General features: G+C 45.2%; 1 protein-coding gene across 1 annotated transcript in view; it reads left to right on the top strand.

Annotated features, from left to right (window-relative positions):
• The window catches only part of LOC135531456 (kinesin-like protein KIF13A), a 92,052-nt gene that overhangs the window by 38,245 nt on the left and 26,307 nt on the right, over positions 1-27,500 (top strand). The window contains 8 exon segments of the mRNA XM_064959494.1: positions 441-596; positions 3,057-3,221; positions 8,961-9,137; positions 12,685-12,836; positions 13,326-13,458; positions 15,072-15,218; positions 22,021-22,056; positions 25,828-25,927. Of these exon segments, the coding sequence (XP_064815566.1) occupies positions 441-596; positions 3,057-3,221; positions 8,961-9,137; positions 12,685-12,836; positions 13,326-13,458; positions 15,072-15,218; positions 22,021-22,056; positions 25,828-25,927 (1,066 nt within the window).

Here is a 27,500-nt window from a genome sequence, read left to right as displayed (position 1 = left end):
GGGAGATAGAGAGGAGGGGAGGGGAGAGGGGGGAGATAGAGAGGAGGGGAGGGGAGAGAGGGGAGATAGAGAGGAGGGGAGGAGAGAGAGGGGGAGATAGAGAGGAGGGGAGGGGAGAGAGGGGGAGATAGAGAGGAGGGGAGGGGAGAGAGGGGGAGATAGAGAGGAGGGGAGGAGAGAGAGGGGGAGATAGAGAGGAGGGGAGGGGAGAGAGGGGAGGAGAGAGAGGGATGATGAGAGGGGGGGGTGGAGGGGAGGAGTCAGGGGGATGATGAGAGGGAGGGATGGAGGGGAGGGTTCGATGGGATCATGTTCCGAGGGGAGACACTGCTGGAAGTGATTGTGGGAGGGGAATGTATTCTTTGTCAGTGATGAAGATGATAATTGGATGATGGGGGGAAGTTTTCAGGTGTGTGTTTGTATCATGTCTTTCTGATCAGCACACCAAGCTGAACAACCACAAGCAGCACAGTGAGTCCTTCTATGAAGCTCAGGAGAACCACAACCTGATAGGAGTGGCCAACGTCTTTCTGGAGTGTCTGTTCCATGATATCAGACTACAGTACGCAGTTCCTATCATCAGCCAGCAGGGGGAGGTGAGAGAACAACATACATCTACACAGTACGCTGTTCCTATCATCAGCCAGCAGGGGGAGGTGAGAGAACAACACACACACACACAGTACGCTGTTCCTATCATCAGCCAGCAGGGGGAGGTGAGAGAACAATACACATCTATACAGTACGCTGTTCCTATCATCAGCCAGCAGGGGGAGGTGAGAGAACAACACACATCTACACAGTACGCTGTTCCTATCATCAGCCAGCAGGGGGAGGTGAGAGAACAACACACACCTACACAGTACGCAGTTCCTATCATCAGCCAGCAGGGGGAGGTGAGAGAACAACACACATCTATACAGTACGCTGTTCCTATCATCAGCCAGCAGGGGGAGGTGAGAGAACAACACACATCTATACAGTACGCTGTTCCTATCATCAGCCAGCAGGGGGAGGTGAGAGAACAACACACATCTACACAGTACGCTGTTCCTATCATCAGCCAGCAGGGGGAGGTGAGAGAACAACACACATCTACACAGTACGCTGTTCCTATCATCAGCCAGCAGGGGGAGGTGAGAGAACAACACACACACACACAGTACGCTGTTCCTATCATCAGCCAGCAGGGGGAGGTGAGAGAACAATACACATCTATACAGTACGCTGATCCTATCATCAGCCAGCAGGGGGAGGTGAGAGAACAACACACACACACACAGTACGCTGTTCCTATCATCAGCCAGCAGGGGGAGGTGAGAGAACAATACACATCTATACAGTACGCTGATCCTATCATCAGCCAGCAGGGGGAGGTGAGAGAACAACACACACACACACACACACACACACAGTACGCTGTTCCTATCAACAGCCAGCAGGGGGAGGTGAGAGAACAACACACATCTACACAGTACGCTGTTCCTATCATCAGCCAGCAGGGGGAGGTGAGAGAACAACACACATCTACACAGTACGCTGTTCCTATCATCAGCCAGCAGGGGGAGGTGAGAGAACAACACACATCTACACAGTACGCTGTTCCTATCATCAGCCAGCAGGGGGAGGTGAGAGAACAACACACATCTACACAGTACGCTGTTCCTATCATCAGCCAGCAGGGGGAGGTGAGAGAACAACACACACACAGTACGCTGTTCCTATCATCAGCTAGCAGGGTGAGGTGAGAGAACAACACACACCTACACAGTACGCTGTTCCTATCATCAGCCAGCAGGGGGAGGTGAGAGAACAACACACACACAGTACGCTGTTCCTATCATCAGCCAGCAGGGGGAGGTGAGAGAACAACACACACACACACAGTACGCTGTTCCTATCATCAGCCAGCAGGGGGAGGTGAGAGAACAACACACACCTACACAGTACGCTGTTCCTATCATCAGCCAGCAGGGGGAGGTGAGAGAACAACACACACCTACACAGTACGCTGTTCCTATCATCAGCCAGCAGGGGGAGGTGAGAGAACAACACACACCTACACAGTACGCTGTTCCTATCATCAGCCAGCAGGGGGAGGTGAGAGAACAACACACACACACACACAGTACGCTGTTCCTATCATCAGCCAGCAGGGGGAGGTGAGAGAACAACACACACCTACACAGTACGCTGTTCCTATCATCAGCCAGCTGGGGGAGGTGAGAGAACAACACACATCTACACAGTACGCTGTTCCTATCATCAGCCAGCAGGGGGAGGTGAGAGAACAACACAACAGATACACACACATCTCATTTAAGGAGGGTTAGTAATGATTAACGATGGTAGTGATACATTGGGGTTGAGCTGTTATCAACTTCATGGTAGTACTTCATGGTAGTACTTCAGGTCCTTGCTGGATGGCAGGTAGCATAGCGTTGGGATTCCCAAACTGGGTCCTGGGGCCCTCACTGGGTACACCTTCTGGTTTTTACCGCAGCACTACACAGCTGATTCATAGTCAGATGATGAGTTGGTTATTTGTGTCAGCTGTGTAGTGCTGGGGGGCAGGACTGAGTTTGGGAAACTCTGGCTTAATGGTGAAGAGCGTTGGGCAAGTAACCGAAAGGTTGCTGGTTCGAATCCCCAACCTGACTAGGGTGATTAATCTGTCAATGTGCTGTTGAGCAAGACACTCAACCCTAATTGCTCCTGTGTCGGACCACATGCTTCTACCAGGATATTGAAATGGCTTCTGGGGGACTCTTTGTACTTGTGTTAATCTGTCTGTACTCTGCACCTGTTTAGGTCTGTCCTGAGGTGTGTTGATGTGCTGGGTCTGTACCCCCTTCTCTGTCTGTACTCTGCACCTGTTTAGGTCTGTCCTGAGGTGTGTTGATGTGTAGGGTCTGTACTCTGCACCTGTTTAGGTCTGTCCTGAGGTGTGTTGATGTGCTGGGTCTGTACCCCCTTCTCTGTCTGTACTCTGCACCTGTTTAGGTCTGTCCTGAGGTGTGTTGATGTGTAGGGTCTGTTCCCCTGGTGTGTGACAGGTAGCCGGCAGGCTCCACGTAGAGCTGACCCGTGTCAGCGGGGCGGTGCCGGAGCAGCTGGAGGGGGGAGATGACTCGTCAGAGAACTCCAGTGAGAGCAGCATCTACGATGTGATGGACACTCAGGGAGAGATGGTCCACATGGCCAGGAAACTCACCTGCAGGGTATGTCTCATACACTACTACTGTCTGTCTGGTCCTGGAGGGTTGCTGCCGTCTCCTGCCATTGTGCCTTTGAGCAAGGCACTTAACCCTCTGACTGCTCAACGGGCTCCATAGTAGAACTGTCCTCTGTTCTATCTCCTCAGTATATATAACTGACATCTGTTCTAATTTCTCAGTGTATATAACTCCTCAGTGTATATAACTCCTCATTATATAGAACTCCTCAGTGTATAGAACTCCTCAGTGTATATAGAACTCCTCAGTATATAGAACTCCTCAGTATATAGAACTCCTCAGTGTATAGAACTCCTCAGTATATAGAACTCCTCAGTATATATAGAACTCCTCAGTATATAGAACTCCTCAGTATATAGAACTCCTCAGTATATATAGAACTCCTCAGTATATAGAACTCCTCAGTATATAGAACTCCTCAGTATATAGAACTCCTCAGTGTATAGAACTCCTCAGTATATAGAACTCCTCAGTATATATAGAACTCCTCAGTGTATAGAACTCCTCAGTATATAGAACTCCTCAGTATATAGAACTCCTCAGTATATAGAACTCCTCAGTATATAGAACTCCTCAGTGTATAGAACTCCTCAGTGTAGAGAACTCCTCAGTATATAGAACTCCTCAGTGTATAGAACTCCTCATTATATAGAACTCCTCATTATATAGAACTCCTCAGTATATAGAACTCCTCAGTGTATAGAACTCCTCAGTATATAGAACTCCTCAGTATATAGAACTCCTCAGTATATAGAACTCCTCAGTATATAGAACTCCTCAGTATATAGAACTCCTCAGTGTATAGAACTCCTCAGTGTAGAGAACTCCTCAGTATATAGAACTCCTCAGTGTATAGAACTCCTCAGTATATATAACTCCTCAGTATATAGAACTCCTCAGTGTATAGAACTCCTCAGTGTATAGAACTCCTCATTATATAGAACTCCTCAGTATATAGAACTCCTCAGTGTATAGAACTCCTCAGTATATAGAACTCCTCAGTATATAGAACTCCTCAGTATATAGAACTCCTCAGTGTATAGAACTCCTCAGTATATAGAACTCCTCAGTATATAGAACTCCTCAGTGTATAGAACTCCTCAGTATATAGAACTCCTCAGTGTATAGAACTCCTCAGTATATAGAACTCCTCAGTGTTTAGAACTCCTCAGTGTATAGAACTCCTCAGTATATAGAACTCCTCAGTATATAGAACTCCTCAGTGTATAGAACTCCTCAGTATATAGAACTCCTCAGTATATAGAACTCCTCAGTGTATAGAACTCCTCAGTATATAGAACTCCTCAGTATATAGAACTCCTCAGTGTATAGAACTCCTCAGTATATAGAACTCCTCAGTATATATAGAACTCCTCAGTATATAGAACTCCTCAGTATATAGAACTCCTCAGTATATATAGAACTCCTCAGTATATAGAACTCCTCAGTATATATAGAACTCCTCAGTATATAGAACTCCTCAGTATATAGAACTCCTCAGTATATATAGAACTCCTCAGTATATAGAACTCCTCAGTATATATAGAACTCCTCAGTATATAGAACTCCTCAGTGTATAGAACTCCTCAGTATATAGAACTCCTCAGTGTATAGAACTCCTCAGTATATAGAACTCCTCAGTATATAGAACTCCTCAGTATATAGAACTCCTCAGTATATAGAACTCCTCAGTGTATAGAACTCCTCAGTATATAGAACTCCTCATTATATAGAACTCCTCAGTATATAAAACTCCTCAGTGTATAGAACTCCTCAGTATATAGAACTCCTCAGTATATAGAACTCCTCAGTATATAGAACTCCTCAGTGTATAGAACTCCTCAGTATATAGAACTCCTCAGTATATAGAACTCCTCAGTGTATATAACTCCTCAGTATATAGAACTCCTCAGTATATAGAACTCCTCAGTATATAGAACTCCTCAGTGTATATAACTCCTCAGTATATAGAACTCCTCAGTGTATAATACTCCTCAGTGTATAGAACTCCTCAGTGTATATAACTCCTCAGTGTATAGAACTCCTCAGTGTATAGAACTCCTCAGTATATAGAACTCCTCAGTATATAGAACTCCTCAGTGTATAGAACTCCTCAGTGTATATAACTCCTCAGTGTATAGAACTCCTCAGTGTATAGAACTCCTCAGTATATAGAACTCCTCAGTATATAGAACTCCTCAGTATATAGAACTCCTCAGTATATAGAACTCCTCAGTGTATAGAACTCCTCAGTATATAGAACTCCTCATTATATAGAACTCCTCAGTATATAAAACTCCTCAGTGTATAGAACTCCTCAGTATATAGAACTCCTCAGTATATAGAACTCCTCAGTATATAGAACTCCTCAGTGTATAGAACTCCTCAGTATATAGAACTCCTCAGTATATAGAACTCCTCAGTGTATATAACTCCTCAGTATATAGAACTCCTCAGTATATAGAACTCCTCAGTATATAGAACTCCTCAGTGTATATAACTCCTCAGTATATAGAACTCCTCAGTGTATAATACTCCTCAGTGTATAGAACTCCTCAGTGTATATAACTCCTCAGTGTATAGAACTCCTCAGTGTATAGAACTCCTCAGTATATAGAACTCCTCAGTATATAGAACTCCTCAGTGTATAGAACTCCTCAGTGTATATAACTCCTCAGTGTATAGAACTCCTCAGTGTATAGAACTCCTCAGTATATAGAACTCCTCAGTATATAGAACTCCTCAGTGTATAGAACTCCTCAGTATATAGAACTCCTCAGTGTATAGAACTCCTCAGTATATAGAACTCCTCAGTATATAGAACTCCTCAGTGTATAGAACTCCTCAGTATATAGAATTCCTCAGTGTATAGAACTCCTCAGTATATAGAACTCCTCATTATATAGAACTCCTCAGTATATAGAACTCCTCAATATATAGAATTCCTCAGTATATATAATTCCTCATTATATAGAACTCCTCAGTGTATAGAACTCCTCAGTGTATAGAACTCCTCAGTATATAGAACTCCTCAGTATATAGAACTCCTCATTATATAGAACTCCTCATTATATAGAACTCCTCAGTATATAAAACTCCTCAGTGTATAGAACTCCTCAGTATATAGAACTCCTCAGTATATAGAACTCCTCAGTGTATAGAACTCCTCAGTGTATAGAACTCCTCAGTATATAGAACTCCTCAGTGTATAATACTCCTCAGTGTATAGAACTCCTCAGTGTATATAACTCCTCAGTGTATAGAACTCCTCAGTGTATAGAACTCCTCAGTATATAGAACTCCTCAGTATATAGAACTCCTCAGTGTATAGAACTCCTCAGTGTATATAACTCCTCAGTGTATAGAACTCCTCAGTGTATAGAACTCCTCAGTATATAGAACTCCTCAGTATATAGAACTCCTCAGTATATAGAACTCCTCAGTATATAGAACTCCTCAGTGTATAGAACTCCTCAGTATATAGAACTCCTCATTATATAGAACTCCTCAGTATATAAAACTCCTCAGTGTATAGAACTCCTCAGTATATAGAACTCCTCAGTATATAGAACTCCTCAGTATATAGAACTCCTCAGTGTATAGAACTCCTCAGTATATAGAACTCCTCAGTATATAGAACTCCTCAGTGTATATAACTCCTCAGTATATAGAACTCCTCAGTATATAGAACTCCTCAGTATATAGAACTCCTCAGTGTATATAACTCCTCAGTATATAGAACTCCTCAGTGTATAATACTCCTCAGTGTATAGAACTCCTCAGTGTATATAACTCCTCAGTGTATAGAACTCCTCAGTGTATAGAACTCCTCAGTATATAGAACTCCTCAGTATATAGAACTCCTCAGTGTATAGAACTCCTCAGTGTATATAACTCCTCAGTGTATAGAACTCCTCAGTGTATAGAACTCCTCAGTATATAGAACTCCTCAGTATATAGAACTCCTCAGTGTATAGAACTCCTCAGTATATAGAACTCCTCAGTGTATAGAACTCCTCAGTATATAGAACTCCTCAGTATATAGAACTCCTCAGTGTATAGAACTCCTCAGTATATAGAATTCCTCAGTGTATAGAACTCCTCAGTATATAGAACTCCTCATTATATAGAACTCCTCAGTATATAGAACTCCTCAATATATAGAATTCCTCAGTATATATAATTCCTCATTATATAGAACTCCTCAGTGTATAGAACTCCTCAGTGTATAGAACTCCTCAGTATATAGAACTCCTCAGTATATAGAACTCCTCATTATATAGAACTCCTCATTATATAGAACTCCTCAGTATATAAAACTCCTCAGTGTATAGAACTCCTCAGTATATAGAACTCCTCAGTATATAGAACTCCTCAGTGTATAGAACTCCTCAGTGTATAGAACTCCTCAGTATATAGAACTCCTCAGTATATAGAACTCCTCAGTATATAGAACTCCTCAGTGTATAGAACTCCTCAGTATATAGAACTCCTCAGTGTATAGAACTCCTCAGTATATAGAACTCCTCAGTGTATAGAACTCCTCAGTGTATAGAACTCCTCAGTATATAGAACTCCTCAGTGTATAGAACTCCTCAGTGTATAGAACTCCTCAGTGTATAGAACTCCTCAGTGTATAGAACTCCTCAGTGTATAGAACTCCTCAGTATATAGAACTCCTCAGTATATAGAACTCCTCAGTGTATAGAACTCCTCAGTATATAGAACTCCTCAGTGTATAGAACTCCTCAGTATATAGAACTCCTCAGTATATAGAACTCCCCAGTATATAGAACTCCTCAGTATATAGAACTCCCCAGTATATAGAACTCCTCAGTATATAGAACTCCTCAGTATATAGAACTCCCCAGTATATAGAACTCCTCAGTATATAGAACTCCCCAGTATATAGAACTCCTCAGTATATAGAACTCCCCAGTATATAGAACTCCTCAGTATATAGAACTCCTCAGTATATATAATTCCTCAGTATATAGAACTCCTCAGTATATAGAACTCCTCAGTATATAGAACTCTTCAGTATATAGAACTCCCCAGTATACAGAACTCCTCAGTGTATAGAACTCCTCAGTATATAGAACTCCTCAGTATATAGAACTCCTCAGTATATAGAACTCTTCAGTATACAGAACTCCTCAGTGTATAGAACTCCTCAGTGTATAGAACTCCTCAGTATATATAATTCCTCAGTATATAGAACTCCTCAGTATATAGAACTCCTCAGTATATAGAACTCCTCAGTATATAGAACTCTTCAGTATATAGAACTCCTCAGTATATAGAACTCTTCAGTATATATAATTCCTCAGTATATAGAACTCCTCAGTATATAGAACTCCTCAGTATATAGAACTCCTCAGTGTATAGAACTCCTCAGTGTATAGAACTCCTCAGTATATATAATTCCTCAGTATATAGAACTCTTCAGTATATAGAACTCCTCAGTATATAGAACTCTTCAGTATATATAATTCCTCAGTATATAGAACTCCTCAGTATATAGAACTCCTCAGTATATAGAACTCCTCAGTGTATAGAACTCCTCAGTATATAGAACTCCTCAGTATATATAATTCCTCAGTATATAGAACTCTTCAGTATATTTTGCTGCTCAGTATGTGTCTGTGTGTCTTTCGGAGGATCTGGAATAAGCAGGAGATTGGACAATAACGTCGTGGTCTTCGTGGTGTTTTTCTACTACAGGTGCGTATCAGGGAGGCCACGGGGCTGCCTCTCAACCTGTCCAACTTCGTCTTCTGCCAGTACACCTTCTGGGAGGGGGCGGAGCCTACGGTGGCCCCGCCCATGGTCAGCCCAGACACGCCAACCACGCCCCGCACCCCCGACGCCCAGTTCACCGTCCGCTTCGACCACTGCAAGGTAGGGAACGTAGGGTTACAACATTGTGGTGACTTTCCTCAACTTCCCAGGTTTACAGAAATCCCCTTTGGAGGACTCTGGATTTCCTCCTGACTACTTCCTGATTTCGGGACTCTTCAACTGGGATTTCTGGGAAACCAATGAATTTTGGAAAAGTTATTTCACATCATCCTCTGCTGGCTGTCACTGACACTAACGCTGAGGATTCTGGTTAGAATATATCTGCATCCCAAATGGCACTCTGTTCCCTATACAGTTGACTACTTTAGACCAGGGCCATATGTCACCATTATTCTCATGTTTCTGCTCATTGTTGATGTTTGATATAGTATCTCTGTGTGTAGGAGTGTGTGATCTGCTCATCGTTGATGTTTGATATAGTATCTCTGTGTGTGTAGGAGTGTGTGATCTGCTCATCGTTGATGTTTGATATAGTATCTCTGTGTGTAAGAGTGTGTGATCTGCTCATCGTTGATGTTTGATATAGTATCTCTGTGTGTGTAGGAGTGTGTGATCTGCTCATCGTTGATGTTTGATATAGTATCTCTGTGTGTGTAGGAGTGTGTGATCTGCTCATCGTTGATGTTTGATATAGTATCTCTGTGTGTGTAGGAGTGTGTGATCTGCTCATCGTTGATGTTTGATATAGTATCTCTCTGTGTGTAGGAGTGTGTGATCTGCTCATCGTTGATGTTTGATATAGTATCTCTCTGTGTGTAGGAGTGTGTGATCTGCTCATCGTTGATGTTTTATATAGTATCGCTCTGTGTGTAGGAGTGTGTGATCTGCTCATCGTTGATGTTTGATATAGTATCTCTGTGTGTGTAGGAGTGAGTGATATGCTCATCGTTGATGTTTGATATAGTATCTCTCTGTGTGTAGGAGTGTGTGATCTGCTCATCGTTGATGTTTGATATAGTATCTCTCTGTGTGTAGGAGTGTGTGATCTGCTCATCGTTGATGTTTGATATAGTATCTCTGTGTGTAGGAGTGTGTGATCTGCTCATTGTTGATGTTTGACATAGTATCTCTCTGTGTGTAGGAGTGAGTGATATGCTCATCGTTGATGTTTGATATAGTATCTCTCTGTGTGTAGGAGTGTGTGATCTGCTCATCGTTGATGTTTGATATAGTATCTCTGTGTGTAGGAGTGTGTGATCTGCTCATCGTTGATGTTTGATATAGTATCTCTCTGTGTGTAGGAGTGTGTGATCTGCTCATCGTTGATGTTTGATATAGTATCTCTGTGTGTGTAGGAGTGTGTGATCTGCTCATCGTTGATGTTTGATATAGTATCTCTGTGTGTGTAGGAGTGTGTGATCTGCTCATCGTTGATGTTTGATATAGTATCTCTGTGTGTAGGAGTGTGTGATCTGCTCATCGTTGATGTTTGATATAGTATCTCTGTGTGTGTAGGAGTGTGTGATATGCTCACCGTTATTTGATATAGTATCTCTGTGTGTAGGTGTGTGTGATCTGCTCATCGTTGATGTTTGATATAGTATCTCTCTGTGTGTAGGAGTGTGTGATCTGCTCATCGTTGATGTTTGATATAGTATCTCTCTTTGTGTAGGAGTGTGTGATCTGCTCATCGTTGATGTTTGATATAGTATCTCTGTGTGTGTAGGAGTGTGTGATCTGCTCATCGTTGATGTTTGATATAGTATCTCTGTGTGTGAAGGAGTGTGTGATCTGCTCATCGTTGATGTTTGATATAGTATCTCTGTGTGTAGGAGTGTGTGATCTGCTCATCGTTGATGTTTGATATAGTATCTCTCTGTGTGTAGGAGTGTGTGATATGCTCATCGTTGATGTTTGATATAGTATCTCTCTGTGTGTAGGAGTGTGTGATATGCTCATCGTTGATGTTTGATATAGTATCTCTCTGTGTGTAGGAGTGTGTGATCTGCTCATCGTTGATGTTTGATATAGTATCTCTGTGTGTAGGAGTGTGTGATCTGCTCATCGTTGATGTTTGATATAGTATCTCTGTGTGTGTAGGAGTGTGTGATCTGCTCATCGTTGATGTTTGATATAGTATCTCTGTGTGTGTAGGAGTGTGTGATCTGCTCATCGTTGATGTTTGATATAGTATCTCTCTGTGTGTAGGAGTGTGTGATCTGCTCAACGTTATTTGATATAGTATCTCTGTGTGTAGGAGTGTGTGATCTGCTCATCGTTGATGTTTGATATAGTATCTCTGTGTGTGTAGGAGTGTGTGATATGCTCATCGTTGATGTTTGATATAGTATCTCTCTGTGTGTAGGAGTGTGTGGTCTGCTCACCGTTATTTGATATAGTATCTCTGTGTGTAGGTGTGTGTGATCTGCTCATCGTTGATGTTTGATATAGTATCTCTGTGTGTGTAGGAGTGTGTGATATGCTCACCGTTATTTGATATAGTATCTCTGTGTGTAGGAGTGTGTGATCTGCTCATCGTTGATGTTTGATATAGTATCTCTCTGTGTGTAGGAGTGTGTGATCTGCTCATCGTTGATGTTTGATATAGTATCTCTCTGTGTGTAGGAGTGTGTGATCTGCTCATCGTTGATGTTTGATATAGTATCTCTCTGTGTGTAGGAGTGTGTGATATGCTCATCGTTGATGTTTGATATAGTATCTCTCTGTGTGTCGGAGTGTGTGATCTGCTCATCTTTGATGTTTGATATAGTATCTCTGTGTGTGTAGGAGTGTGTGATCTGCTCAACGTTATTTGATATAGTATCTCTCTGTGTGTAGGAGTGTGTGATCTGCTCATCGTTGATGTTTGATATAGTATCTCTCTGTGTGTAGGAGTGTGTGATCTGCTCATCGTTGATGTCTGATATAGTATCTCTCTGTGTGTAGGAGTGAGTGATATGCTCATCGTTGATGTTTGATATAGTATCTCTCTGTGTGTAGGAGTGTGTGATCTGCTCATCGTTGATGTTTGATATAGTATCTCTCTGTGTGTAGGAGTGTGTGATATGCTCATCGTTGATGTTTGATATAGTATCTCTCTGTGTGTAGGAGTGTGTGATCTGCTCATCGTTGATGTTTGATATAGTATCTCTCTGTGTGTGTAGGAGTGTGTGATCTGCTCATCGTTGATGTTTGATATAGTATCTCTGTGTGTAGGAGTGTGTGATCTGCTCATCGTTGATGTTTGATATAGTATCTCTGTGTGTGTAGGAGTGTGTGATCTGCTCATTGTTGATGTTTGATATAGTATCTCTCTGTGTGTAGGAGTGTGTGATCTGCTCATCGTTGATGTTTGATATAGTATCTCTGTGTGTGTAGGAGTGTGTGATCTGCTCATCGTTGATCTTTGATATAGTATCTCTCTGTGTGTAGGAGTGTGTGATCTGCTCATCGTTGATGTTTGATATAGTATCTCTGTGTGTGTAGGAGTGTGTGATCTGCTCATCGTTGATGTTTGATATAGTATCTCTCTGTGTGTAGGAGCGTGTGATCTGCTCATCGTTGATGTCTGATATAGTATCTCTGTGTGTAGGAGTGTGTGATCTGCTCATCGTTGATGTCTGATATAGTATCTCTGTGTGTGTAGGAGTGTGTGGTCCATGTGACAGAGGAGTTTTTAGAGTTCATCGCAGACGGGGCGCTGGCCATCGAGGTGTGGGGTCACCGCTGTGCCGGGAACGGACGCTCTCTCTGGGAGCTGGACGCCCTGCTGGCCAAGACACGCACCCTACGAGACAGGTACACACGCCGTGTGTAGAGCACATACATATTGTATCATCTCAAGGATACATAAAGGCATGCACCACACACACATAAAGGCATGCACCACACACACATAAAGGCATGCACCACACACACATAAAGGCATGCACCACACACACATAAAGGCATGCACCACACACACATAAAGGCATGCACCACACACACATAAAGGCATGCACCACACACACATAAAGGCATGCACCACACACACATAAAGGCATGCACCACACACACATAAAGGCATGCACCACACACACATAAAGGCATGCACCACACACACATAAAGGCATGCACCACACACACATAAAGGCATGCACCTCACACACACTCACCCGTCACTTGCTTGTTGTGTGTAAGTTAGGGCTTGTAAGTAAGCATTTCACGGTAAGGTCTACACCTGCTGTGTTCAGCGCATGTAACAAATAAATGTGTGACAAATAAGTCCCATGTGATTTGTCCCTGCAGGTGGAGTGAGGTGTCTCGTCGTATTGAGCTGTGGGTTTCTATCCAGGAGCTGAATGAGCAGGGGGACTACTCTGATGTAGAGATGCATCCTGGGAAGGACATCGGTACTGGAGGAGTGTTCCAGCTCAGACAGGTAACAGGACAGGGAAGGACATCAGACTGGAGGAGTGTTCCAGGTCAGACAGGTAACAGGGAAGGCCAACAGACTGGAGGAGTGTTCCAGCTCAGACAGGTAACAGGACAGGGAAGAACATCAGACTGGAGGAGTGTTCCAGGTCAGACAGGTAACAGGACAGGGAAGGACATCAGACTGGAGGAGTGTTCCAGGTCAGACAGGTAACAGGGAAGGACATCAGACTGGAGGAGTGTTCCAGGTCAGACAGGTAACAGGGAAGGACATCAGACTGGAGGAGTGTTCCAGGTCAGACAGGTAACAGGGAAGGACATCAGACTGGAGGAGTGTTCCAGGTCAGACAGGTAACAGGGAAGGACATCAGACTGGAGGAGTGTTCCAGGTCAGACAGGTAACAGGGAAGGCCAACAGACTGGAGGAGTGTTCCAGGTCAGACAGGTAACAGGGAAGGACATCAGACTGGAGGAGTGTTCCAGGTCAGACAGGTAACAGGGAAGGACATCAGACTGGAGGAGTGTTCCAGGTCAGACAGGTAACAGGGAAGGCCAACAGACTGGAGGAGTGTTCCAGGTCAGACAGGTAACAGGGAAGGCCAACAGACTGGAGGAGTGTTCCAGCTCAGACAGGTAACAGGGAAGGACATCAGACTGGAGGAGTGTTCCAGGTCAGACAGGTAACAGGGAAGGACATCAGACTGGAGGAGTGTTCCAGGTCAGACAGGTAACAGGGAAGGCCAACAGACTGGAGGAGTGTTCCAGGTCAGACAGGTAACAGGGAAGGACATCAGACTGGAGGAGTGTTCCAGGTCAGACAGGTAACAGGGAAGGACATCAGACTGGAGGAGTGTTCCAGGTCAGACAGGTAACAGGGAAGGACATCAGACTGGAGGAGTGTTCCAGGTCAGACAGGTAACAGGGAAGGCCAACAGACTGGAGGAGTGTTCCAGGTCAGACAGGTAACAGGGAAGGACATCAGACTGGAGGAGTGTTCCAGGTCAGACAGGTAACAGGGAAGGACATCAGACTGGAGGAGTGTTCCAGGTCAGACAGGTAACAGGGAAGGACATCAGACTGGAGGAGTGTTCCAGCTCAGACAGGTAACAGGGAAGGACATCAGACTGGAGGAGTGTTCCAGCTCAGACAGGTAACAGGGAAGGCCAACAGACTGGAGGAGTGTTCCAGGTCAGACAGGTAACAGGGAAGGCCAACAGACTGGAGGAGTGTTCCAGGTCAGACAGGTAACAGGGAAGGACATCAGACTGGAGGAGTGTTCCAGCTCAGACAGGTAACAGGGAAGGCCAACAGACTGGAGGAGTGTTCCAGGTCAGACAGGTAACAGGGAAGGCCAACAGACTGGAGGAGTGTTCCAGGTCAGACAGGTAACAGGGAAGGACATCAGACTGGAGGAGTCTGTCAGTTTGTCAGATGTTTTCAGCCCTTTAAAGTAGAGTGATGTGAAGATGAAACCACGTCCCACATCGGTTGTGTAGATCCAGTTATGAATGGAAAACATGAGCGCCGTCTAAGTTCCCGGTTTTTCTTCTGTGTTTATCTTCATTGTCATTGGCCGTCTGTGTGTGAAGCAGGTTATATGGATGGTGTGTGTGTTCTCAGGGTCACTCACGCAGGCTGCAGGTGTGTGTGAAGCAGGTGCAGGACTCTGGGACTCTGCCTCTGCTGGTGGAGTCTGTTCTGTCTGTCTCTATCGGCTGTGTGTCAGCACGCTCCACCAAGCTACAGAGAGCCCTGGACAGCTACCAGGTCAGTGGCACACACACACTACACACACACACACCACTACACACACATACACACACCACTACACACACACACACCACTACACACACATACACACACCACTACACACACACACACCACTACACACACACACACACACACACACACACACACACACACAGTTACATGTGCACACACACACCACTACACAATCACACACAGCATATTTATATATTACGTTTGTAAGAGATGTGTCAGTGTGGCAATGTTGTATATCAGATTTTCTTCCTCTTTATATGTAAAATGTGCTGTATTGCTCAAGGAGACTCATGTAGCGTGGTGGAGGTGATGATGATGATGATAGTGGTGATGATGATGATGATGATAGTGGTGATGATGATGATGATGGTGGTGATGATGATGATGATGGTGGTGATGATGATGATGATGGTGGTGATGATGATGATGATAGTGGTGATGATGATGATGATGATAGTGGTGATGATAGTGGTGATGATGATGATGATGGTGGTGATGATGATGATGATGATGATAGTGGTGATGATGATGATGATGGTGGTGATGATGATGGTGTTGGTGGTGATGATGATGGTGGTGGTGATGATGGTGGTGGTGATGATGATGATGATGGTGTTGGTGGTGATGATGATGGTGGTGGTGATGATGGTGGTGGTGGTGGTGATGATGGTGGTGATGATGGTGGTGGTTGTGGTGGTTGTGGTGATGGTGGTGGTGGTGATGGTGGTTGTGGTGGTGGTGGTGGTGATGATGATGGTGGTGATAGTGGAGGTGGTGGTGGTGGTGGTGGTGGAGGTGGTGGTGTGGTTGTGGTGGTGGTGATGGTGATAGTGGAGGTGATGGTGGTTGTGGTGGTGATGATGATGATGGTGGTGGGGATGGTGGTGGTGGTGGTGGTGGAAGTGATGGTGGTCTGCTAAATGAAAATGTAAATGTGGTGGTGGTGGAGGTAGTGGTGGTGGTGGTGGTGGAGGTAGTGGTGGTGGTGGTGGTGGTGGAGGTAGTGGTGGTGATGGTGGTGGTGGTGGTGGTGGTGGAAGTGATGGTGGTGGTGGTGGTGGAGGTAGTGGTGGTGGAAGTGATGGTGGTGGTGGTGGTGGAGGTAGTGGTGGTGATGGTGGTGGTGGTGGTAGTGATGGTGGTGGTAGTGATGGTGGTGGTGGTGGTAGTGATGGTGGTGGTAGTGATGGTGGTGGTGGTAGTGGTGGTAGTGGTGGTGTGGTGTGGTGACTAGCTGTTGTGGTTCTGGTTCTGGGCCTACTGACATGGCTAAATCCTGGGCTGCTGTAAGGCTGTCTGTAAACCTAATGAATGTTGCAGAATGTATCGGTTCATATTAGTGTAACACATACAGAGACACACACCAGGCCCTGGGATGAGACTCCAGCACTAGACTGTAGTTCTACTGCCTAATGGTGGACTGGAGATATCTACAGTATTACAATACTGTACTGTGTATCTGGACATGATGAAATCCTCGCAGTAATCAATCTCTGCATCCTGTAGTTTTCAGATGGAGGATCCATCATGTCAACGCTGTCTGTTGTAGGGAAAGAAAGGTGCCAGTCATCAATTATTCCACTGGAGGGAGACATCTGTAGAAGGATGGAACATAGAAATATTTACATTTACATTTAAGTCATTTGGCAGACGCTCTTATCCAGAGCGACTTACAAATTGGTGAATTCACCTTATGACATCCAGTGGAACAGCCACTTTACAATAGTGCATCTAAATCATTTAAGGGGGGGGGGGGGGGTGAGAAGGATTACTTTATCCTATCCTAGGTATTCCTTAAAGAGGTGGGGTTTCAGGTGTCTCCGGAAGGTGGTGATTGACTATATTCATCTGCTGTGTAGAATGTAGAAAAGTCACATTTTTCTGTTGTGTATCAATCAAATCCATTGAGTGATCTGATTCGGCTGTCCTCTAGTTGGACTACAATTTTCAGCTTAAGTTGACTACAGCGTTTCCGCTGCAGTCATTTTAGCTGTGGCGCTGCACCACACCAAAATCGTTGCTGCCACGCCTGTAATGGTTTTCTTCCGTTGAAGGAGAGGACCAAAGCTCAGCGTGGTTAGTGTTCATCTTATTTAATAATACATCCAAACTGAACACTTCAATTTACAAAAACAACAAATGTGAAAACCGAAAACAGTACCGTGTGGTGTAAAACACAGACACGGAAACAATCACCCACAAACAAACAGGGAAACCCAGGCTACCGAAGTGTGATTCTCAATCAGAGACAACTAACGACACCTGCTACTGATTGAGAACCATACTTGGCCGAACACAGAAAAACAACCTAGACACACAAAACATAGAATGGCCACCCAACTCACATCCTGACCAACTAAAACAAACAATTAACACAATAACTAGGGTCAGGGCCCCCCACAAAAATGTAACATAAAACAAATATTTCTGCCGAGGCGAACTTTGAAGAGGCTAGAACATTCTACATCTATGTACAGTTGAGGTTGGAAGTTTACATAAACTTAGGTTGGAGTCATTAAAACTCCATTTTCAACCACTCCACAAAGTTCTTGTTCACAAACTATAGTTTTGGCAAGTTGGTGAGGACATCTACTTTGTGCATGACACAAGTAATTTTTTCAACAATTGTTGAGACTTATAATTAATTTATAATTCACTGTATCACAATTCCAGTGGGTCAGAAGTTTATATACACTAAGTTGATTGTGCCTTTAAACAGCTAGGAAAATTACAGAATCTTATGTCATGGCTTTAGAAGCTTCTGATAAGCTAATTGACATCATTTGAGTCAATTGGAGGTGTACCTGTGGATGTAGTTCAAGGCCTACCTTCAAACCCAGTGCCTCTTTGCTTGACATCATGGGAAAATCAAATGAAATCAGCCAAGACCTCAGAAAAGAATTGTAGACCTCCACAAGTCTGGTTCATCCTTGGGAGCAATTTCCAAACACCTGAAGGTACCACATTCATCTGTACAAACAATTTCCAAACGTACAAACAAACCATGCAGACATCATACCGCTCAGGAAGGAGACACGTTCTGTCTCCTAGAGATGAACGTACTTTGGTGCGAAAAGTGCAAGTCAATCCCAGAACAACAGCAAAGGACCTTGTGAAGATGCTGGAGGAAACAAAAGTATCTATATCCACAGTAAAACGAGTCCTATATCGACATAACCTGAAAGGCCGCTCCACAAGGAAGAAGCCACTGCTTCAAAACCGGCATAAAAAAAGCCAGACTACAGTTTGCAACTACACATGGGGACAAGATTGTACTTTTTGAGGAAATGTACAGAAGCCGATACCGATTAATCGGCCGATTATTATATATATATTTGTAATTACGACAATTACAACAATAGTGAATAAACAATGAACACTTTTATTTTAACTTAATATAATACATCAATATAATCAATTTAGTCTCAAATAAATAATGAAACATGTTCAATTTGGTTTAAATATTGCAAAAACAAAGTGTTGGAGAAGAAAGTAAAAGTGCAATATGTGCCATGTAAGAAAGCTAACGTTTAAGTTCCTTGCTCAGAACATGAGAACATCTGAAACCTGGTGGTTCCTTTTAACATGAGTCTTCAATATTCCCAGGTAAGTTTTAGGTTGTAGTTATTATAGAACTATTTCTCTATACCATTTGTATTTCATATACCTTTGACTATTGGATGTTCTAATAGGTACTTTAGTATTGCCAGCCTAATCTCGGGAGTTGATAGGCTTGAAGTCATTAACAACAGTCATTAAGTGTTGCTGGCAAATGCAGGGAAGTGCTGTTTGAATGAATGCTTACGAGCCTGCTGCTGCCTACCACCGCTCAGTCAGACTGCTCTATCAAATCATAGACTTAATTATAATATAATAACACACAGTAATACGAGCCTTAGGTCATTAATATGGTCAAATCCAGAAACTATCATTTCAAAAACAAAACGTTTATTCCTTCAGTGGAATACGGAACCGTTCCGTATTTTATCTAACGGGTGGCATCCATATGTCTAAATATTGCTGTTACTTTGCACAACCTTCAATGTTATGTCATAATTATGTACAATTCTGGCAAATTAGTTCGCATGAGCCAGGCTGCCCAAACTGCTGCATATACCCTGACTCTGCGTGCAATGAACGCAAGAGAAGTGACACAATTTCCCTAGTTTACTATTGCCTGCTAACATAAATTTATTTTAACTAAATATGCAGGTTTAAAAAAATATACTTCTGTGTATTGATTTTAAGAAAGGCATTGATGTTTATGGTTAGGTACAGTCGTTCAACGATTGTGCTTTTTTCGCAAATGCGCTTTTGTTAAATCATCCCCCGTTTGGCGTAGTTGGCTGTCTTTGTTAGGAAGAAATAGTCGTCACACAGTTCACAACGAGCCAGGCGGCCCAAACTGCTGCATATACCCGGACTCTGTTGCACAGAACGCAAGAGAAGTGACACAATTTCCCTAGTTAAAAGAAATACATTTTAGCAGGCAATATTAACTAAATATGCAGGTTTAAAAAATATATACTTGTGTATTGATTTTAAGAAAGATATTGATGTTTATGTTAAGGTACACATTGGTGCAACGACAGTGCTTTTTTCGCGAATGCACTTGTTAAGTCACCCATTTGACGAAGTAGGCTATGATTCAATGATAAATTAACAGGCACCACATCGATTATATGCAACGCAGGACAAGCTAGATAAACTAGTAATATCATTGACCATGTGTAGTTAACTAGTGATTATGTTAAGATTGATTGTTTTTTATAAGATACGTTTAATGCTAGCTAGCACCTTACCTTGGCTCCTTGCTGCACTCTCATAACAGGTAGTCAGCCTGCCACGCAGTCTCCTCATAACAGGTAGTCAGCCTGCCACGCAGTCTCCTCATAACAGGTAGTCAGCCTGCCACACAGTCTCCTCATAACAGGTAGTCAGCCTGCCACGCAGTCTCCTCATAACAGGTAGTCAGCCTGCCACGCAGTCTCCTCATAACAGGTAGTCAGCCTGCCACGCAGTCTCCTCATAACAGGTAGTCAGCCTGCCACGCAGTCTCCTCATAACAGGTAGTCAGCCTGCCACGCAGTCTCCTCATAACAGGTAGTCAGCCTGCCACACAGTCTCCTCATAACAGGTAGTCAGCCTGCCACGCAGTCTCCTCATAACAGGTAGTCAGCCTGCCACGCAGTCTCCTCATAACAGGTAGTCAGCCTGCCACGCAGTCTCCTCATAACAGGTAGTCAGCCTGCCACACAGTCTCCTCATAACAGGTAGTCAGCCTGCCACGCAGTCTCCTCATAACAGGTAGTCAGCCTGCCACGCAGTCTCCTCATAACAGGTAGTCAGCCTGCCACGCAGTCTCCTCATAACAGGTAGTCAGCCTGCCACGCAGTCTCCTCATAACAGGTAGTCAGCCTGCCACACAGTCTCCTCATAACAGGTAGTCAGCCTGCCACGCAGTCTCCTCATAACAGGTAGTCAGCCTGCCACGGAGTCTCCTCATAACAGGTAGTCAGCCTGCCACGCAGTCTCCTCATAACAGGTAGTCAGCCTGCCACACAGTCTCCTCGTGGAGTGCAATGTAATCGGCCATGATCGGTGTCCAAAAATGCAGATTACCGATTGTTATGAAAGGTTGAAATCGGCCCTAATTAAATCGGCCATTCCCATTAATCGGTCTAACCTCTACTATGGACCATGTATAGGCTGTGTGCATGGTCCAATATGTTCAAATATTGTTTTACCAATATGTTATTGGGCTTATTTCTGGAGTGGAAATGATATTTTAAATGGTGTCAGCATCATGGCATTTTTATTGTTCAGAAATGTGGTGGGTCGTCTCTTCGTTCGCTGGACTTTATCCTGCTGACTGTCCCAAATGTCCCAACTGAATTTGGTAAAAGGGCTTTCATGTACTCTGCGCCATCGTCTTGGAACACCTTACAAAATACTTTTAAACTGGAAGAACTTGTCCCGATTGGTGTTTTTAAATCACTGATGAAGGATTTTGAGACTGATTCCCTGACCTGTCAATGTTTTTAATTTGCTGTTTTTGATTTTGTTATACTCTTGTGAATTCTATGGTTTTCACTAGATTACTAGTAGTTTTTCATGTTGTTTGTCTGTAATTTTTGTAATGACTTGGTGCTGCCTATCTTGGCCAGGACGCTCTTGAAAAAAGAGATTTTAAATCTCAATGAGCCCTTCATGGTTAAATAAAGGTGAAATAATTTGTAAACATTTTTTTATATTCATTCATTTTGGAGTACAATGTTCTTTTAAAAAGTCAACAGAACTGAGCTTCTCAGTCATTCTACATACAAACGATCTGGGAGGTCATTTTTATGTAGAAGGACCAGGAAGCAGCCTTCTACCCTCCACTGCTACACACTTTTCCAGAGGATATAGAACAATGTGATTAGTCAGCCAGTGACACCTCCAGGCCACTGACCCAGAGTTGTAGTGGATTTACCTTTGACTTTTGGTCATTTAGCAGACGCTCTTATCCAGAGAGACTTGCAGACAGTGGAGAGGTGTGTAGGCTGCTATTCCTGTCTGTCTGTCTGTCCTGGTCTGGTCTGGGGTCTGGTCGTCTGTCTGGTCTGGTCTGGTCGTCTGTCTGGTCTGTCTGTCTGGTCTGGTCGTCTGTCTGGTCTGGTCGTCTGTCTGTTTGCCTGTCTGTCTGTCTGTTTGCCTGTCTGTCTGTCTGTTTGCCTGTCTGTCTGTCTGTTTGCCTGTCTTGTCTGTCTGACTGAGTGTACTGTGCTGTATTCTGTCCTGCCAGAGGGAGGAGGAGGATGGAGATATGGATAGTTATCAGGTAAACTGTATCTCCTCAGTCTGCTGTTGCTGCTGCTGCTGCTGCTGCATGGATGGTGCTGCCTCCTACTACAGCGAGGGTAGAAATATTCACATAACTTCTGGAAAACCTTGGAATTGTTTTAGATTTCCCAGAATTGTTCAACCCTAACTACTGCCGATGATGATGAGGCACGATGGATGGAAACCAGCTTCTGGTCATGTGCTTGCAGACAGTGGGTTCCACTAAGAAGGGTGTGCAGGGGGTGGGAAACAGGAGACAGGAGACTAGAGGAGTAGGAGACAGGAGGCTAGAGGAGTAGGAGACAGGAGACTAGAGGAGTAGGAGACAGGAGACTAGAGGAGTAGGAGACAGGGGGCTAGAGGCGTAGGAGACACGAGGCTAGAGGAGTAGGAGACAGGGGGCTAGGGGTGTAGGAGGCTAGAGGAGTAGAAGACAGGAGGCTAGAGGAGTAGGAGACTGGAGGCTAGAGGAGTAGGGGGTAGGAGACTAGAGGAGTAGGGGGTAGGAGACAGGAGACTAGAGGGGTATGGGGGTGGGAGACAGAAGACGATAGGAGTAAGGGGTAGGAGACAGGAGATGAGAGGATTAGGAGACTAGAGGAGTAGGGGGTAGGAGACATGAGACTAGAGGAGTAGGGGGTGGGAGACAGAAGACTAGAGGAGTAGTGGGTAGGAGACTAGAGGGGTAGGAGACAGGAGGCTAGAGGAGTAGGAGACAAGAGACTAGAGGAGTAGGGGGTAGGAGACAGAAGACTAGAGGAGTAGTGGGTAGGAGACTAGAGGGGTAGGAGACAGGAGGCTAGAGGAGTAGGAGACAAGAGACTAGAGGAGTAGGGGGTAGGAGACTGGAGACTAGAGGAGTAGGGGGTAGGAGACAGGAGACTAGAGGAGTAGGGGGGTAGGAGACAGGAGACTAGAGGAGTAGGGGGTAGGAGACAGAAGACTAGAGGAGTAGTGGGTAGGAGACTAGAGGGGTAGGAGACAGGAGGCTAGAGGGGTAGGAGACAGGAGACTAGAGGAGTAGGAGACAGGAGGCTAGAGGGGTAGGAGACAGGAGACTAGAGGAGTAGGAGACAGGAGACTAGAGGAGTAGGGGGTAGGAGACAGGAGACTAGAGGAGTAGGGGGTGGGAGACAGAAGACTAGAGGAGTAGTGGGTAGGAGACTAGAGGGGTAGGAGACAGGAGGCTAGAGGAGTAGGAGACAAGAGACTAGAGGAGTAGGGGGTAGGAGACTGGAGACTAGAGGAGTAGGGGGTAGGAGACAGGAGACTAGAGGAGTAGGGGGTAGGAGACAGGAGACTAGAGGAGTAGGGGGTAGGAGACAGAAGACTAGAGGAGTAGTGGGTAGGAGACTAGAGGGGTAGGAGACAGGAGGCTAGAGGGGTAGGAGACAGGAGACTAGAGGAGTAGGAGACAGGAGGCTAGAGGGGTAGGAGACAGGAGACTAGAGGAGTAGGAGACAGGAGACTAGAGGAGTAGGGGGTGGGAGACAGGAGACTAGAGGAGTAGGGGGTAGGAGACTGGAGACTAGAGGAGTAGGGGGTAGGAGACAGGAGACTAGAGGAGTAGGGGGTAGGAGACAGGAGACTAGAGGACTAGGGGGTAGGAGACAGAAGACTAGAGGACTAGGGGGTAGGAGACTAGAGGGGTAGGAGACAGGAGGCTAGAGGAGTAGGAGACAAGAGACTAGAGGAGTAGGGGGTAGGAGACAGGAGACTAGAGGAGTAGGGGGTAGGAGACAGGAGACTAGAGGAGTAGGGGGTAGGAGACAGGAGACTAGAGGAGTAGGGGGTAGGAGACAGAAGACTAGAGGAGTAGTGGGTAGGAGACTAGAGGGGTAGGAGACAGGAGGCTAGAGGAGTAGGAGACAAGAGACTAGAGGAGTAGGGGGTAGGAGACTGGAGACTAGAGGAGTAGGGGGTAGGAGACAGGAGACTAGAGGAGTAGGGGGTAGGAGACAGGAGACTAGAGGAGTAGGGGGTAGGAGACAGAAGACTAGAGGAGTAGTGGGTAGGAGACTAGAGGGGTAGGAGACAGGAGGCTAGAGGGGTAGGAGACAGGAGACTAGAGGAGTAGGAGACAGGAGGCTAGAGGGGTAGGAGACAGGAGACTAGAGGAGTAGGAGACAGGAGACTAGAGGAGTAGGGGGTGGGAGACAGGAGACTAGAGGAGTAGGGGGTAGGAGACAGGAGACTAGAGGAGTAGGGGGTAGGAGACAGGAGACTAGAGGAGTAGGGGGTAGGAGACAGGAGACTAGAGGACTAGGGGGTAGGAGACAGAAGACTAGAGGACTAGGGGGTAGGAGACTAGAGGGGTAGGAGACAGGAGGCTAGAGGAGTAGGAGACAAGAGACTAGAGGAGTAGGGGGTAGGAGACAGGAGACTAGAGGAGTAGGGGGTAGGAGACAGAAGACTAGAGGAGTAGTGGGTAGGAGACTAGAGGGGTAGGAGACAGGAGGCTAGAGGGGTAGGAGACAGGAGACTAGAGGAGTAGGAGACAGGAGGCTAGAGGGGTAGGAGACAGGAGACTAGAGGAGTAGGAGACAGGAGACTAGAGGAGTAGGAGACAGGAGACTAGAGGAGTAGGAGACAGGAGACTAGAGGAGTAGGAGACAGGAGACTAGAGGAGTAGGAGACAGGAGACTAGAGGAGTAGGAGACAGGAGACTAGAGGAGTAGGAGACAGGAGGCTAGAGGGGTAGGAGACAGGAGACTAGAGGAGTAGGAGACAGGAGACTAGAGGAGTAGGAGACAGGAGACTAGAGGAGTAGGAGACAGGAGACTAGAGGAGTAGGAGACAGGAGACTAGAGGAGTAGGGGGTGGGAGACAGGAGGACCCTCCGTCCTACCACTCCACAGTGCCCTGGTGTCTGTCTGTCTGTCCCTCCGTCCTACCACTCGACAGTGCCCTGGTGTCTGTCTGTCTGTCCCTCCATCCTACCACTCCACAGTGCCCTGGTGTCTGTCTGTCTGTCCCTCCGTCCTACCACTCCACAGTGCCCTGGTGTCTGTCTGTCCCTCCGTCCTCCCACTCCACAGTGCCCTGGTGTCTGTCTGTCTGTCCCTCCACAGTGCCCTGGTGTCTGTCTGTCCCTCCGTCCTACCACTCCACAGTGCCCTGGTGTCTGTCTCTCCCTTCATCCTACCACTCCACAGTGCCCTGGTGTCTGTCTGTCTGTCCCTCCGTCCTCCCACTCCACAGTGCCCTGATGTCTGTCTGTCTGTCCCTCCGTCCTCCCACCCCTCAGGTTTAACCAACACACTAACTTCCTTCCTGTCTGCTTCTCAACCCACCACTGAAGAGCTGCTGCAGGAGACTAGTTGCACCACACTCAGACACATAACCACCGCATGGCTGCTTCCATGCATGACTCATTCAGCATGACAGGGGAGTTGAGCTCAGGAATGGGGGTGGAGTGTGCATGTGTGTGGTTGTTATGGTGCTGGGTGGGTGGTGAGATCATGGTGATGTTTTCATCAGCCAGCAGTACATTAAAGGCTCTGAGCCTGGGAGACATTCCATTTCCTAATAGAGTTTGGGACTTTTTTTCAATAGACTTTGAGAAAGAGGATTAAGTTTTGACTTGACCCTTAGGGCCTCACACTGTGGCTCCTCACGGAGGTCATGTGGGGTCGACTGGGGTAAGGAAGTAGGAGTCTGCCGTTCAACGTCCTGTAATGCTACAGACCACTGAACCAGACCCTGGTAATGCTTTGTGTCTGATACTGGAGTCCTGCTGACACTGATGCTGTCTTCTGTTGGCCTGCAGGAGGAGGACCTGAACTGTGTGAGGGACCGCTGGTCTGAGGCCCTCATCAAACGACGAGAGTATCTGGACGAGCAGATCAACAAGATCATCAACAAACAGGGTGGGTCCCAGGTCTGGCCTCTACAGCTCCACTCTGTACCAGTCCTGTCTTCATTCAGTTTATTCAGTATTCTGGACTCTACAGCTCCACTCTGTATCAGTCCTGTCTTCATTCAGTTTATTCAGTATTCTGGACTCTACATCTCCACTCTGTACCAGTCCTGTCTTCATTCAGTTTATTCAGTATTCTGGACTCTACAGCTCCACTCTGTACCAGTCCTGTCTTCATTCAGTTTATTCAGTATTCTGGACTCTACAGCTCCACTCTGTACCAGTCCTGTCTTCATTCAGTTTATTCAGTATTCTGGACTCTACAGCTCCACTCTGTATCAGTCCTGTCTTCATTCAGCATTCTGGACTCTACAGCTCCACTCTGTACCAGTCCTGTCTTCATTCAGCATTCTGGACTCTACAGCTCCACTCTGTATCAGTCCTGTCTTCATTCAGCATTCTGGACTCTACAGCTCCACTCTGCATCAGTCCTGTCTTCATTCAGTATTCTGGACTCTACAGCTCCACTCTGTATCAGTCCTGTCTTCATTCAGTATTCTGGACTCTACAGCTCCACTCTGTATCAGTCCTGTCTTCATTCAGTTTATTCAGTATTCTGGACTCTACAGCTCCACTCTGTATCAGTCCTGTCTTCATTCAGTTTATTCAGTATTCTGGACACTACAGCTCCACTCTGTACCAGTCCTGTCTTCATTCAGTTTATTCAGTATTCTGGACTCTACAGCTCCACTCTGTATCAGTCCTGTCTTCATTCAGTTTATTCAGTATTCTGGACTCTACAGCTCCACTCTGTACCAGTCCTGTCTTCATTCAGTTTATTCAGTATTCTGGACTCTACAGCTCCACTCTGTATCAGTCCTGTCTTCATTCAGTATTCTGGACTCTACAGCTCCACTCTGTATCTGTCCTGTCTTCATTCAGTTTATTCAGTATTCTGGACTCTACAGCTCCACTCTGTATCAGTCCTGTCTTCATTCAGTTTATTCAGTATTCTGGACTATACAGCTCCACTCTGTATCAGTCCTGTCTTCATTCAGTTTATTCAGCATTCTGGACTCTACAGCTCCACTCTGTACCAGTCCTGTCTTCATTCAGTATTCTGGACTCTACAGCTCCACTCTGTATCAGTCCTGTCTTCATTCAGTTTATTCAGTATTCTGGACTCTACAGCTCCACTCTGTATCAGTCCTGTCTTCATTCAGTTTATTCAGTATTCTGGACTATACAGCTCCACTCTGTACCAGTCCTGTCTTCATTCAGTTTATTCAGTATTCTGGACTCTACAGCTCCACTCTGTATCAGTCCTGTCTTCATTCAGTTTATTCAGTATTCTGGACTCTACAGCTCCACTCTGTACCAGTTCTGTCTTCATTCAGCATTCTGGACTCTACAGCTCCACTCTGTACCAGTCCTGTCTTCATTCAGCATTCTGGACTCTACAGCTCCACTCTGTATCAGTCCTGTCTTCATTCAGCATTCTGGACTCTACAGCTCCACTCTGTATCAGTCCTGTCTTCATTCAGCATTCTGGACTCTACAGCCCCACTCTGTACCAGTCCTGT

Source organism: Oncorhynchus masou, unplaced genomic scaffold (genome assembly GCF_036934945.1).
Source record: "Oncorhynchus masou masou isolate Uvic2021 unplaced genomic scaffold, UVic_Omas_1.1 unplaced_scaffold_1593, whole genome shotgun sequence".
Classification (NCBI taxonomy): Eukaryota; Metazoa; Chordata; class Actinopteri; order Salmoniformes; family Salmonidae; genus Oncorhynchus; species Oncorhynchus masou.
The sequence above is the reverse complement of the archived record's forward strand: the minus strand, read 5'-3'. Positions and strand labels throughout refer to the sequence as shown.